This window comes from Peromyscus eremicus, chromosome 7 (genome assembly GCF_949786415.1).
Source record: "Peromyscus eremicus chromosome 7, PerEre_H2_v1, whole genome shotgun sequence".
Lineage (NCBI taxonomy): Eukaryota > Metazoa > Chordata > Mammalia > Rodentia > Cricetidae > Peromyscus > Peromyscus eremicus.
In genome coordinates, this window is record NC_081422.1 from 19352070 (window position 1) to 19367922 (window position 15853).

At 42.1% G+C, this 15853-nt stretch overlaps 1 protein-coding gene across 1 annotated transcript in view; it reads left to right on the plus strand.

Moving 5' to 3' along the window:
- Bmper (BMP binding endothelial regulator) overlaps positions 1–15853 on the plus strand; it is a 257107-nt gene that overhangs the window by 126340 nt on the left and 114914 nt on the right. Inside the window, exon 7 of the mRNA XM_059266725.1 lies at positions 9778–9877. Within this exon, the coding sequence (XP_059122708.1) occupies positions 9778–9877 (100 nt within the window). The remainder of the gene's footprint in view (positions 1–9777; positions 9878–15853) is intronic.

Here is a 15853-nt window from a genome sequence, read left to right on the forward strand (position 1 = left end):
CCTTTGGACCTCTAGAACTTTCTCCCTCCCTCCCTTTCTAGGGTATTTGATTAGAAATATTATCTGATCTTGGTCCCATGGGGTGGTCTTACCTTCCTAGTTCTAAAACAGATAAAGAGGGAAGTCAGACATGTGGACATCCACAATCACTTGGACTTCCCCTCAGTTGACAACACTTGAAATAGTCATAATTTCTGTGTCTTCGGGAGTAGAAAATTTGAGTTTGGGCAAGAGCAGGGATTTCTTAATTTTGATCTTTAAAGTGAAAACATAAAACAAATGCACAAAAACAATAACCCTAAACTGTTGCCATTCAGCTAATTGACAGGAAAGGTCTAAGACCAAGGGTTTGAAGGGGAAGATGACATAAATATTATATTTAATAGTGTTGGAGCAGTATTCTCAGAGAGTAAGGTCAACTGAACATTGGGCATGTCCATTGCTTGCTTTGTAATTAATCTGGTGCCTATGTCATGAAAGTGTCCTGGCTCTGCCTCTATCTGAATGTGAAGTTCAAAACCATCCCAGTGTCTGGGCTGTTCCCTTCTTTAGCTGTTAAAAGATAGTGTCTAGGGGCTGGAGGGATGGCTCAGTGGATAAGAGCACTGCCTGCTCTTCCAGAGGACCCTGGTTCAATTCCCAGCACCCACATGGCAGCTCACAGCTGTCTGTAACTCCAAGATCTGACACCCTCACACAGACATACAAGCAGGCAAAACACCAATGCAAATAAAATAAAAGTAAATACTAAAAAAATAGTGTCTAGTTGGGTGTCGGCAAGCAGGCACAGGCCCCTTGGCTCAAACTATGCAATCCCTTCACTGAGACCAGAACAGACACTTGTCTATACTTTCTGCAAAAATCTTGGAGTGTAATGAATATACTCAAACTCTTTAGGAGTGATGTAAAAACACTGACATCCCTTCAGAGCTTGTTGACATGGGTCAGAGGGTGACTGATACAAGCCCACAGTGTGGTGTTAGCTTTAGCTTGAGGAATCAGTGCTGGCCAACAGGGCTAGCTGCCATGGTGTCACTGAGAATGAGAATGCCATGGTGTCACCAAGGCAGCGTGTATATCCTTCCTACTTTGGAAAAATTACTCTTGATGGTGTCCAAGAAAAGATGTCTTGCATGGAATAATACGGACAGAAGGAATAAGGTGAGGAATTCAATGGACCTGGATTTATTTGGATCACGTATCATGTAACAGGATCACCATTGCCATGTCTTGGCTAATGCTTCTCTTTCTGGAAAACACTGGAAACTGGAGCTTCTTCAGCGATGAGGGAACTTAAAAGAATAGGTTTAGAATGATGCAGTGGCCTTCATCTTGAAATGTCTCATCTGGGTCCTCACAGAGAAATTGAACATCATTTCTCTAGTAATAGTTGCAGTAGGCATCCTTCAATACCAAGATGTCCATGTCCCAACCCTAAGACAATGGATGTGACCATGCAATGGTGAAAGGGGCTATATAGATGTCCTAAGTTAAAGATCTGCCTTGGAGGGTTGACCTGGGTTGCTTCTGTATCAATTACCTTTCCTGATATTATCATAAACACACTGACAAAATCCAATTCAGGGAGAACAGGTTTCTTTGGGCTCACAGCTTGAGTGTACAGTCCATCACTGTAGAAAGTCCCGATGGCAGGAGTGTGAAGTGACTGGTCACATTGTGTCTATAGTCAGGAGACCCAAAAGTAATGAATGCTAGTGCTCAGCTCATATTTTCTTTATTCAGTCCAGGACACCCAGCCCATGGAATGTGCTATCCACAGTTAGGGTGTGCCCCACCTTAACTAACCTGAACTAGAGAACCTCTTACATGCATGCCCAGTTCCCCTCATGGTTTTTCTGAATCTCATCAAGTTGACAATGGGGACTGACCATCTCAGCTTCTTACAAAGGTCTGTAATGATGGAGGGTAGGGGCAGAGTCAGGATGTGGTGATGAACACAGAGGCCAGCAGGGGCAAACTGGAAGATGTTACACTAATGGCTTTGAGGATGGTTGAAGGGGCCATGAGCCAAGGAAATGGGACCACCTCTAGAAACTGAGAAAAACAAAGGAAACATTCTCCTCCAAAGTCTTAAAAGCTGATGCAGCCTCCACATTAGCTCTGTGAATCTAATTGCTGACCTCTGACCTTCAAAGTTGTAAAATGACACAGATGTAATGGTTTAAGTCACTGGATTTGTGTGGTAATTTGTTAGAGAAGCAATAGGAAGATAAAGTAATAACATAAACAGCATTTATTTCATGATGGTTCTGTATGCAGAGCTTTGGCATATGGCTCTTTGAATATCAGTGAGTACAAAAGCAGCTTTGATTCATGTTAGTCCAGGAGGCCTCCCTCAGGCCTCATTATTGCTGAAGGTTTTTATGAGACAAATATGTATCTTGGTGGAGCTTTGCTGACATGTTCTTCACTATCTGTGTGTAAAATCAAAGTTAAATTTTATTTTATCACTTGTAAACAAAAACTCACATGTAGCCAATGTGCTCAGGCAAAGGTTTTCAAGGCTTGCACAGGAGGTAGTAAGGAAGCCTTCTGGGCCTCAGCACATACTCCTTAGTGAGCTACAGCTCTACCAAGAATTCATCATGCTCATCTCCAGCATCTCTCATGTTTCCTGAATCTTCCTTCCCAAGTGTGGAAGTAACTGAGACCTGGTTATTCTCTCAGTGAGTACTACTCTGCCTGGAAAAAAGCTCCACCCTCTAGAACACACATCTAAACAAATGTTAGAATCTATGCTGTGTGCTAATATATATAATTGCTTGCTAGTGAGGCATTTTGCATAAGCCATTGTCTTAGACTGAATCCTCAAGTTCATGTGAGAGATCTATGGTCCTGGATGTGAGGAAATAGTGATCTAGGTCTGCTGTTCTCATCAAGACATGATTACAAGGCCCCAGGAAGTTCATGGTGAGGCACTTTAGGTTGTCACAGCCAGGGGTGCTTTAGTGTGCTTGTTATCATAAAGGACATCCCCACAGCAAGGGATTTTCTCACCTAAAATACAAATAGGTCAAAGTTTGAGACACTGTTATCTGTTGGGTAAGTCTGATACACACACCCAAATTATTATACTACAGTGGCAAGCACACACAGACTCCACTGCAGCGTGTATACACTCTACACAATGTAGAAGTGTTTCAGTCAATATGGGGTGCATATGTGATAGTTGTCTTTGAGATTATATCAGCCAGTGATGTAGCAAGCCACACTAATTCAAAATCACTCTATCAGGGTTGCACAATGATAGAATTGCCCAGTGATGCCCAGTGATACATCCCTTGGAGTGGATCAGTCTCATTCAGGCACTATGACTGTATGTGTGCAAGTATGTGTGTTTCTGTGTATGTACATCTCTAACTTTTCATTTCTTTCTCTTTATGTACTTAGAGCAGGATAGAGACAAGCAGAGTAGCCTGTCCCTTTGCTTCGTGCCCCAACAGCATGCCTAGAGCATGCCTGGGGATTGGAGTGGGAAGACAACTTTCTAGTGTCTGGGACATAATTGTAGCATTGATAAAGTAGAAGTGGCCGGGCATTACAGCAACATGTTGAAAGTGAACACCTGAATATTCTTTTTGGAGGAGTTGCAAGGGTGGTTCTGACCCACATCCCTAGACTAGAAGCCCGTATTGCAAGGAAGAGCCATCATAGGCCTTCAAATATGAGCATGTTACATCCTCATGAGTGGATCCAAAGCAAACTCTTTGAGAAAAAGGAAGAGGCAGATATGGGCCCTGCATTAGTGGGTTGTTAGGTAGGCATGGGGATGGATGGTGAATACTGGTGGTCTCCTCATAGAAAAGGAGGATACCTCAAATTTCAGATTTCTACACTAGTCACATCTTGTTTCAGATGTAAAAGAGTCAAGTATGGGGAGGGACAGAAAACATGATGGAAAGAGCCCTAGAATTAAATAAAGTGTGATTTGGATTTTAGCCAAGTAACAAAATGTAGGTTAAACATTTCATGTAAGTCCTTTCTAATTAGACACAAAGCTGTGGCCAGGGATATATAAGACAGAGCTCAAGGGAAAAGAAGCCCTGTGCAGTTGATTTGACTGCATCCCCCAGCTGGGAAACTGGGCTGCAGTTTTTAGGATCATATGGTGGTTAGAATGGAATTCACATTTTATTCCTATCTTGTGTTTTTTTGGGTGGCAAGTTTCTCCAAGTGCATTAAGTTCAGTTGCCCTGTTGTTACTGTGGGGTGACAATAGCTTACCCATGGTTCTGTTAGGGTGATAACAGCACCGATCATGGGTCTTGGACAACCTGGTGTTGTCATCACTACCTTGGTGGGGGGGCTGTCTTTCCTGTACTCTCTCTTTCTGCTCCCTCAACCCAGAAGCCTAACAGCCTACACTGTTCTGCACCTTTGACTGGCCTGTTTGTTGTTGTTGTGACTTTTGGAAAAGAATAGAACAACCCAAACACCAAGGCCTTTACCTTAGAAACTGTCATGCTTTGAAAGTGTTCTGAAGTTAAGTTCTAGAACAAAGAGAAGCGTGGGTAAGGAAATCCATTTCTTTCTGTGCTGTGTTTCGATCCTGTTTATAACTCAGGACACCTGCTGTGCTCACTAATCGGCTTTGAGCCACTGGCTGTGATTGTGGAAGATTTAGAGACCCCAAATGAAGCTTTCCCACTCAAGATCTAATTTATTTATTTACTTACTTACTTTTTATTTATTACATATACGGTGTTCTGCCTGCAGGCCAGAAGAGGGCACCAGATCTCATTACAGATGGTTGTGAGACACCATGTGGTTGCTGGGAATTGAACTCAGGACCTCTGGAAGAGTAGCCACTGCTCTTAACCACTGAGCCATCTCTCCAGCCCCCCAAGATCTATTTCTTTATTGGCCTCTCAGGTCACCTCTTCCATCTTCTCAACCATTTTAACATCAACTCTATTATTTTCAAAGAACTGGGCATAGTGAAAAATCCCTCTAGATTATGGGAGAGTGTTGCTGATTCATTGTAACTACTTAGCAATGAGTCAACTACAATACACCACATCCTGGGGGAGATTTTGAAAAGCTGTTTAGCAACTCTGCTCCCAGCTTCTAGTCAGGCAGCTAACTCTGCATCCTGATCAAGGGAGCAATGCCATGTCACATGCTACCGGATAGGTTCCAGCCCCCAATTCTCTATGGATCCTTGGGGGTTGCGAAGGCATCCCACATGCACATGGCTGTGGTTTTTCTCATCTTGCATTCATCACCCCATTCAGGAAGACGGATTTTTATTATGCAGCAAAACTGCTGCTACAGGGTAAACGCCGACACAAAGCAATCGTCCAAACCAAGTACAAAAGCGCAGAAAATAGACCCGAGATAGGTTTGAGGTCCTTGTTTAAAAGTGACCGCTGTCAGAGAAGTGCTTTACTGCGCAGTTGTAACAAATGGCTGACTGCAGAGAACAAGCTGGCCTCGTTCAAGGAAAGGTGGACGGCGAGGGGCAGAACACAGAGGGACTCCTGTCCTTCTTGACTAGATTACACCACCAGACTTCCCATTACTTGGAAGGAATTGTGTCACTAGCACTCCATCTTGAGGTTGAATATTGATCTTGGCTATATGAGCATCCACAGGTGTTTAGTTAGTAGCTAGTAAGTACAGTCAGCCAAGTAAGAATATACAAACCCAAGGAGAGTCCAAGGTAAGTGGACACAGACCACCCCCAGCTCTACCAGTTCATTCATTACCGTCCCACAGTTAACAGTCTTTAGAAGAACACAGCCAGAATCTGAAGCTCACGTGTGTGAAGACTGCCTCTCAATGAACAATTTTTTAATGGGATTTTACTCAAACTTTCAGTCTTCTCTAGAACATCAGGGGCACAGAACTGGTACCCGCCCCCAAGAAAATCTTACCTGGAGGCAAAACTAGGTTACCTTGTGAGATAAAGCTTTTATATTTTCACCTCAAATTATATGTGCTCCAAATAGAGAAGAATAAATGATAATACAGGAGATAGGGAGAAGGGGGCATTCCTGAGAAGTGAAGGGTTCCAGAAGGCTTCACGGGGAGAAGAGGCTTAATTTTTGTACTTGGCTGATGCAGGATTACAACAGGGATTGATGATGACATCAGGCCTACAGATGTTTTACATTATTTTCATTGATTAGAACTCAGCCATGTGACCATGCCTATCTGCATGGAGGTCTGGAAATGTTTTTTGAGAGACTAAGGAAGCAGTTTTGGTGGACATGTGACTCCTACATTGCCTTCTAGTTTGAGTAGGTTGAACTTTGTAGTATACACAGTGTTGAGCCATCCTCAGCTTTAGTAAAGATGAGAGTGTGCTAATTGTGATGAAAGTTCCATAAAGCTACTAACTCTTGTTATTCTCATAGCTACATCCTAAGCATATATATGGTCATCTTAAACAAGTGTGTAATAAAACAATGGAATGATGGATAGGTGCTGGAGAGGAGTTCTTTATGGGTGGATCTGTCTCGGATGGATGAGTGGAAGAGTCAAATCAGGAAAGCCACTTTGAAAGTGCTTATGTAGATTTGGTAGAGTCTGAGGTAGACCAGTTACCCTAGAATATGTCCATTTTTAGAAATGTTTGCTTCTGATATTTTAACCCAGTAGTATATAGCTTAGCCATGGGTTGTAGTTAAACCAGGATCTCCCCTGAGCTGAAACTGTAGAAGCAGGTTGTGAGCTTGCAACTGTGTTCCTAGGAAGGGCCGGCACTTTCTTTGGAGGCATTAACTGGAATCAGCCTGGGGACTTGGGCTGTGCCGTAAGACTGCAACCCAAACAAAATAAAACTTGACTAAGCCAGCAAACCCAGACTGAAGTTCAAGTTACTTTAACAGACTCTAGGGAAACACAAAGTGCAGTTGTATTAGCTATGCAAAATTTGCTCTTTGACCTTACAGCCAGGAAAGTTACCCGTGCACACAGAATCTTCCGCCAGCATTGCAAAGTGTTGGACACAGTAACTTTTAGCAATTATGCAATATTTTAAAACTTTTTTAATTTTAAAATATACTTTAAAAATAGATGCTGATCCAACAAGAACAGAGGGTATCAATGAAAAGACTGTGTTGTCGTGCACCTAAGAGAGGCCAGCACACAGACAGCCTTGTACAGCCAGGAACTCAGAGCTTAAGAAATTGCTCACAGATGAATTCCTTAGAAATCAAAAACAAGGGTCAGCTCCGTCCTGTCCTCCCTCTGGATATAACCTCTGTGTCTTGTGCATAAGCTTGGGCCATGTCAGCGGCTTGCCCAGACTCATGTTACCCACCTCTGAAGTCTGATGACAGATTTCTAACTTCAGGTTTATGCAGAGTTGAGTGAGAATTTTCAGAACAACCCATGATTCTTGGGAGATTTTTAATGATTCTTGATCTGGAAATAATATAAAAACAGGAGAGTGTTTTGTGGTATTTTTGTGTGTTTCGTATTGGTTTAGGGAACAATCCAACATTAAAGAGGCTTAAAAATAACAAACCTTTATGTAGACTTAACATGGCCTCTCTCTTTTTTAAAAAAAAATTCTTCCCCACCAAAAAAAGAAACTGTAATAATGAAAGTGACTAGAACAATTAAGAAACACAGAAACAAAGGACAGGGCAAGCTAGGTTAGGGAGAGGTGACTGCCAATAGGATCCCCACAGCCAAGGCTAGTAATGTCTGCTGCTTGTGCAGACAGGGCTGGGAAGGGTAAGAGGAAGCGACTGCAGCTTGGGCTTTCCTTCCCAGGGCCAGGGCTCTTTGGGCCCAAGATTCTCACTGACCAAGGCCTCTTGAGATATGAACTCTCCATCCGAGGTAATGGGGACCTGCAAGTCCATTAGTTAGTCCTCCAGCTCAAATCCCAGGGAACCTAATCTTAGGAAGCAGAGGAAATGCTGAGTGAATGTCCAGGGCATGGCCATGCCAAGGACCCCAGAGCCTCAGACCCACTGAGGAATGGCTAGTTGCCACCCTCACCCCATCTCATAGAGGGTGGGGTGGGATTGAGGCACATAAGGAAATGGCAAAGCCTTCCCTTCTGGTTTGTTTGGGGGTGCTGATAGTGCATGCATAAAATGTCCATTATAGCTTTCTGCCCTGGAATATTTATGGTCCGAGGACTGCTTCCCTGCAGAGACTGCTCCTATTGAGCCTGGAAAAACTTCTCTCCTCGATCCAGCTATCAAACGCAAGCCCTTCCTCCAGGTTTACCTGTGTGTAATAACCCCATATCCCTGTCCAGCTGTACACAATAATCCTGCCTCCCTATTCAACTGTATATAATAAACACGAGGTGCTCCTACGGTATTGCAGTTTCTCAAGCTGAGAGCCCAAACCACGTGACTCCAGCTTTTCTGGGTCAGTGTGTTCACCTGTCTATCTTTTCTTTGTTCCTCACCTCCCAGTCAGATCAGTCTCTGTAGGCCAAGTAAGGACTTGGCACCAGTTCAGTAGAATCCTGTTTGCCTGGTGATCTACTTACCAAATTTACCTACTTTTGAAACATAAGACTTTATTCATAAAGTTCATATAGCGACTTGTATTATGTTGGGACAGTTTTCATGTCAGCCTGGCAGGTTTATTAGATGTGAACTAACTGGGCAGCACTTTTAGTTTTTCTTGTTCCAGCTTTCTGAATATTCAGACACAACTCACTGAGATGCCATGGTCCAGAGTGATGCGAGGAGTCTGTGTCTCTGCCTTCCAAAGGGAACACGGAGACCAATAAGCCGAGACATGGCAAGGGCTGCTGAGTCAAGAGGATGAGAAGGAGTGTCAGGGATGAGGAGTTCTTGGGGATAAAAGGAGGGAGTACAAAAGATACCCCAAGTCTTCCAAACTTCTGCTTTAGGCCTCATAGGCTCTTCCAGCTGCTCCAGTATCAGCCATTACAACCTTATAACTAGTGAAATAAATGTTGTCAGTGTTCAGCAGACAGGGAAATGGTCCTCCTGCACATTGACTTCCAGAGCATCCACTTTCAGAGGGTGGGCTGCCTCCTCTGCCTGAACCAACATGGGGGCATCCTCCAATGTTGAAGAGTTCCAGAAGGCTTCATGGGGAGAAGAGGCTTAATTTTCCTCCTTGGCTGATGCAGTATCGACAATGGGGACTGATGATGGCATCAGGGTTACAGATGCTTTATGTTATTTTCCTGGATTAGAAACCAGTCATGTGACCATGCCTATCTGCATGATTTTAATGAGGAAAATCCCATTAAAAATTGTTCTGGAAGCTGAGACTGAGGGTTAAGCTTACTTCAGAAAGATGGGAATCAGAGAGATCAAAAACGTCTTAGCAAATGGGACCCCTTTGCTTGGTTAGGGAATAGGTGACAAGAGGCAGTGACCATTGGAACGGTCCCCTCATCCTGGATTCAGTGGCCTCATGTTGTTGTTGTTGTTGTCTTTGTTTGAACTTTCTTCATTTTAAACTGGTTTCATATCCTAGGAAAGTTGAGATGGTGGTTACCCTAAGCCTGCTCCAAAGTGAGGCTTGAGAAAGGAAACGATAAAGAAAGGTGGTGGGTGTTGGAAGGAATGCTGTCTGCAATCACGTAGCTGAAGGCGATCTTTTTGTAGCTGGAATCTGTAGGGCCTACAGGGAAGATGAAGGAAATGCTTGTGCAGAGTCCCAGTCTAAGACTGAGTGAGCTGATCAGTCAGTGCAGGGACCAGATACTAAAGGGAGGCCTTGTTTTGCTCTGGACATCTTAGCTGTATCACCTATGTGCACTGACTTTTCTAAATATGCTTTTTTTTTTCTCTCTTTTCTTAGGGAGGCAGGACACAGTGCGTGAGAGAAGTCTGTCCCATTCTCTCTTGTCCCCAGCACCTTAGTCACACACCCCCAGGACAGTGCTGCCCCAAATGTTTGGGTGAGTGACAATTTCCAGGTCAAAGAACAATGTAATTTCTTGTCGAAGTTTCTGCTGAGTGTACATGTATGTTGCTTCATGGCCTAGTGGAGACAACTGCTCCTTCTAACTGTGTGAGTAGGCTTTGGCTCTTACCTGAGATCTGCTCAGAGGCTGCTTTTCTCTTGGCTTCTGTTGTTTCTGGAGCCTGGCATGCAGCTCCAACCTGGTTAATGTCCAGTGGGGTGAGAATAGTGCTGAAGAGAGAGTCTCTAGCTGGACACGTGACTGTTAGGAGTGTGTAGTGAAGGCATTTGGAAGTAAATGTATGGAAGACTGTAGACTAGTGTTTCCTGAGAGCCCAACACACATAGGAGGACAGGATGCCAGGAAGGGAGAAGCTTGCAATGAACAGCAATTGACCTTGATTGGGAGGGAATATCTGTTACACCGTGGAGCCTTTACTACAGACCAGGTACTGTACACAGGTTACATGATTTTTCTCAATGAATCTTCTCAGGAAACTGAATTACAGAACAGAACTCCCATTTGTCACACTGGCACTGTTATTCGTTTTAACCCCCTGAGAAGAAGGTATTCCACTAATCTGCAGAGATCCTCAGGGAAAGCTGGTAATGTCCCTTATCACCGCTGGTTTGATTTTTGCTGATTGTTTCTCTGGTTCTCTCTATTATTTTGCTATGGTTTTAGGCATCCTTTTCTCTGATTATTACCTCCAGCAGTCTTCACATCCTATGGTACAATTGAATCAAGGCTTGTGTAGCACATTTCACTGAAAGCTTGTAGCCAGCATGGGGGATTATTTTACAGAGATGTAGAATGAATACCATAAAATGAAATATTAAACTTCCTAGTTCATGGACTGCCTTAATTGTTTTGTCTTTGGGAAGTTTTCACTGCATGTCTCTTTGATTAGACTTCAGCTCCTGTCAGTTACACCCATACCCTTTTTGGTGCCCTACTGTTTCTTTCATAGATTGCTTTCTCTAACTCCAAGCCATTCTGTTTACATCCCCATTCACAGATTATCACACCTTCACTTAGCTTCTTTATACAACCAAACTGCCAAACAAAGACATTGTGTTAAACTGTTTTTTCCTCTGTTAGGGATTCTATTGCATTTCATCTAACAGTGTTTGCCATTCTATTTCATGCACAAACTCATACTTTTAAGCAAATGTGGAATAATTTCGAAGAATCAGAGAGAACTGGTAGATGCCCTGGGTTAAAGACATTTTCATGTGCTTGTGCTTCGTCCATTGCCAACCCACACGTGCTGCCCTGAGTTGAAACCTGTGTGTTAGATGTTGACAAGCTGAGGGCATGGCAGAACCTGTGCCATCTAAATGTGAGTCTGCCAAAGAGGCAGTAGGGATTGGTCATGGCCTTGCAGATAAATGATGATGATTAAAGCTTTGAAGAAAAGGCTGCTGATGTGTTGAGTCCATTTAGAAGTTTCTCACGTGAGCCATGGCAATTGTATTTAGTACACATTTTATGGATCGTGTGTTTTGAAGATAGTCTATGTAAAGGACACTAAGTCTGGGGAAACTTAAAGATTGCAATTCCACCGAAGGGGACTTTCTCTTCTTTGGGCTAAACCACAGTGGAATGATGTGGAAATGGCTTAAATCAAGCTGTACACCCAGCCTCTGCACCACTCCCTAGAACGTTTTGTGTTGGGCCATGATGACTTTGGGATTAAAGTGAGATTTTGTGTTCTTTTGTAGTAGAAAGAAACATGTCAGCACAACAATAAAAGCTAAAAAAAAAAAAAAAGAAAGAAAGAAAAGAAAAACAGATGAAGGAAAATACCAGGAAACTGTCTGCTTGCTGAAAACTTAAGTGTCATTCAGCTTTTGGCTGAATGGGTACTGACTTGCTCTTAGATTTTTTTCTTGACCAGGACGCCTGCATCTGGAACACTTCTGCCATTTGGGTTACAGAATTTCCTTCCTCCCTTTGCTAATTTTCAATGGGGCATCTTATCAAAGATCAGGATACACAGAACAGTACCTAAGACACCTGTCCAGGTGGCATAGCCCAGGATAATACTGACATTATATCACCATTAACTATGCTAATAGTTATCATCTGCCATCTGCTGGGAGTTCAGATAAGAGCCAGGCATGTCATGAAGATTTATAGCCATAGTTCTAGGTATAATTTACATTTTCGTGAGGGATAATCTAAGCCTGTGGTCACATCTAACTCAGGAAATAACTGTTGTAGTGTCTGTTTGTTCAGCAATCAATCAATATGTCAGTCAATTCATAGATTCATCCATCATCTATCCATCTATTCCCATTTATACAATATCCATTTATGCAATAGTATTGAGTAGAATAATAGTGGTATAAGCAAAAGACTGTGTAATGGTTGAAAGGGGTTATGTATTCTAAGAGATGTAAGGTCCTCTGTGGAGGAAATGTAGGCTCTAACCATGAAGAAGAGGTATTATAATTGGTTTATGAGCAAGATTCCACAGAGATATTATAATTTTATTTATTTTTGAGACAAATTCTTGCCATATAGCTCAGGCTGGTATTGAACTTGTGTTCATCTTGCCTGTGCCTCCCAAGTACAAGAACTGTAAGCATATATTACCATGCCCGCCTCTCCATAGAGATCTCTCTATATATTTATCTTATTAGTTATTTGAGAATTTTGTGAGGTGTGTTTTGATCATATTCCCTCACCTTCTGCAACTCTTCCTAGATCAACTCCCACCTTCCCTATCCACTCAACTTTATGTCCTTTAAAAAATATCCAAGGCCAATTTGTACTGTGCAAATATTCTTGGGTGTGTGGTTTTACAAGGAGTACAGTCTTAGAGAAAAACTGACTCTGCTCCCAGCAGCTAACAATTCCCAATAGCTCCTCATCTTGGCATGGGATTTCATGCCCAGCTTCCCTCTCCATGCTGGGATTTGGTCCAGCTTGGGCTTGCACAGGTCTTGTGTATGCTGTCCCAACTGCTGTGTATTCATATGGACAGCTTCCTGCTATGCCAAAAAATACTGTTTCCCTATAGTCATCCAGCACCTCTGGTTCTTACACTTTCTGCCTCCTCTTCTTCTAGGAGCCCTTAGCCTTCGGAGGAGGAGGTACAGTATATATGTTTCATTTAGAGCTGAGCCTTCCACAGTCTCCTATTTTCCATACCTTGGCCAGTTGGGAGGTCTATGTTAGTCACTATCTACTGCAGGTAGAAGCTTCTGTGATGAGAGTTGATAGATGTATTAATCTATGGCCATAATGAATAGTCACATTAATACCATGTCTATTTAACAAAATGATAATAGTACATTCTTTCCCAGAGTCTATGACCTTTCTAGCCATAGGGTTTTTGCCCGATAATGGTGCCAGGTATAGGTTTAATCTTATGGATTGTGACTAATATTGAATCAAAAAGCGGTTGGTTACTTCAATGACATTCATGACACTTTTGCTCCAGTGGGAATGTCTTGCCAGGCCACTCATTAATGTAGCTTTACAACTGGGTAAGAATGAATATTAGTTTTCTCCTCTGGTAGTATGAATAGCATTGTCCAGTACCATGAAAGCTAGTAAATAGGAATGAAGCTTCCAAGTCAGTACTAGCTTAATTGTTGCATGTTACAGCCATCAAGGATGTGTGTCTTCAACAATAATCCTCAAGTCCTAGAGGGTAGCCAAGAGCACTGGCAAAAGTCTGTACTGCTTGTGGGGGTAGTGTAGGTCTATGAGACCTCAGCAGCCAACAACCCACAATAAGTAACCTATTCTTGGCACTAGTCTCTTTGGTTAGCCTCTGGTCTCTTATAGAGGTATTGTCCTGGTATAGGGTACATTCATTCTCTCTCTCTCTCTCTCTCTCTCTCTCTCTCTCTCTCTCTCTCTCTCTCTCTCGTGTAAGTGTATACAGAAGTAGACTTCTATCTGAATTTTAAAAAAGACTTTAGGGCTATTTATCCCTCCCAATATTAACTGCTCTCCCTCCACTACTCCAATTTAACTCTTCCCATTCCATTATTCCCTATTAATACTTTTTATACCAATGTGTTCTGTCCCTATCCCCTAGAAAGTCCCTCCCATGTCTCTTTAGTAGTTTTCTGAACTCTGTAGCCATTCCAAATGAAATACAAGTATCTGAAGACTCAAAACTAGCATCCATATATGAGAGAAAAATATGAGGTCTTTCTCATTCTGGGTCTGGGTTACCTCACTGAGAATGATAGTTTTCATCTTCCATTTACTAGCAAATTTCATTTTTAACAGCTGAATAATATTCCATTGTGTAAATATGCCACGTTTTCCTTATGTATTTATTAGTTGGTAGACATCTATCCTGTCTCCACTCCATGGCTGTTATGAGTAGAGAGACAATGAACATGGATGAGTGGGTATCTGTATTAGGATATGGAGTCCTTTGTGGATATACTCAAGAGTGGTATAGCTGATCATATGATAGATCTATTTTCATTTACAAGGAACCTCTGCACTTACTTCCATAGTCACTGTACCAGCGTGTATCCCTACTAGCAGTGAGTACTTGGTCTCCTGTCCTTACACCTAGACAGCACATGCCACTGTTTGATCTCAGTCGTTTTGACTAGGACAGACTGAAACAAAAGCAGTTTTTCATTTGCGCTTCTCTAATGGCTAAAGATGCTGAACATTTTAAAAGATATTTCTTAACTATTTGTATGTCATCAGTTGAGAACTCTGTGTAGTTCTGTGCCCCATTTTATAATTGAGTTGTTAGTTTCTTTATGTTAAAGTTTTGGAGTTACTTGTAGATTGTAGATATTAACGCTTTGTCAGATGGAACCCTTTGGGCTGCCTCTTCCCACAAGTGATGGGATTTGCTGGATATTAACAACAAGAGAAGTGACAGAAAGGATACAAACTCATGGAAACTAAACAACCAAAATCAGGGGAAGGAAAAAAATTAACATTTCCTAGAACTGAATAGAAATGCAGACACAGCATATAAAAATCTATAGGGCACAATTTATTTATTTATTTATAGCAATCATCTGCCTTTTGCCACAAACCATTTGTGTCAGTTGTGAAATACTTGAAGTATGTGTAGATAAAGTATGGGAAAGGACAGCCAGATCATAATTTTAGAAAATATTTTACTGAACTATAGTTTTATTTTGCTCCTTTAATGACAGAAGTATATCTCTGATAGATTGATTAGGAGAATAATGCTCAATTTGTGAAAAAAATTACCAACATCATTGTTGTAGTAAATATTTTTAAAACTGGCGGGGAAGAGAGATGGCTCAGTGGTTAAGAGCACTGACTGATGTCCCAGTGGATCCAGGTTCAATTCCAAGGCTGTCAGGTTTCTGATCACACCAGACTGAAACAACAACAACAACAACAGCAACAACAACAACAACAACAGCAACAAACTGGTTATAGATTTTTTTTTATACTATAATGTTCTAAAACTAGGATGTGTTTGGGTGGAAGTGATTATAATGGGATGGATCAATCCATGTGATTCAGCTAATGGTTTTCTGATGCTCCAGAGTGACATCAGAGGGGTCCTTGGAGGAAATGAATTTTATATTTTTCTGGAAGTTAAAGAGTCTCAGGATGTAGTTGGGCACATAAGAATTACCTGTGTTGATTGGGATGTTATTAATGGTGATGGGCTAGGGAAGTATCTCAGTGGGCAACAGTGTTTGTCATGCAAGTATGGGGACCATAATTTAGATTCTCAGAACTCAGGTGGTAAATAGATTGACTCTGTGGCTGGTATGCAATCCCATCTTGTGGGAATGGAGACAGGGGACCCTTGGAAGTAGCTGTCTGTACTAGCCTAATCAGTCATCTGGATACAAATAAGAGAACATGCCTTAACATATAAAATGGAGAGAAATTGAGAAAGGCACCTGATGTCAACCTATGGCACTCACATGCATGTCCACATGTATACACATGTGCACGTGTGTGTACGTGCGTGTGCACACATACATA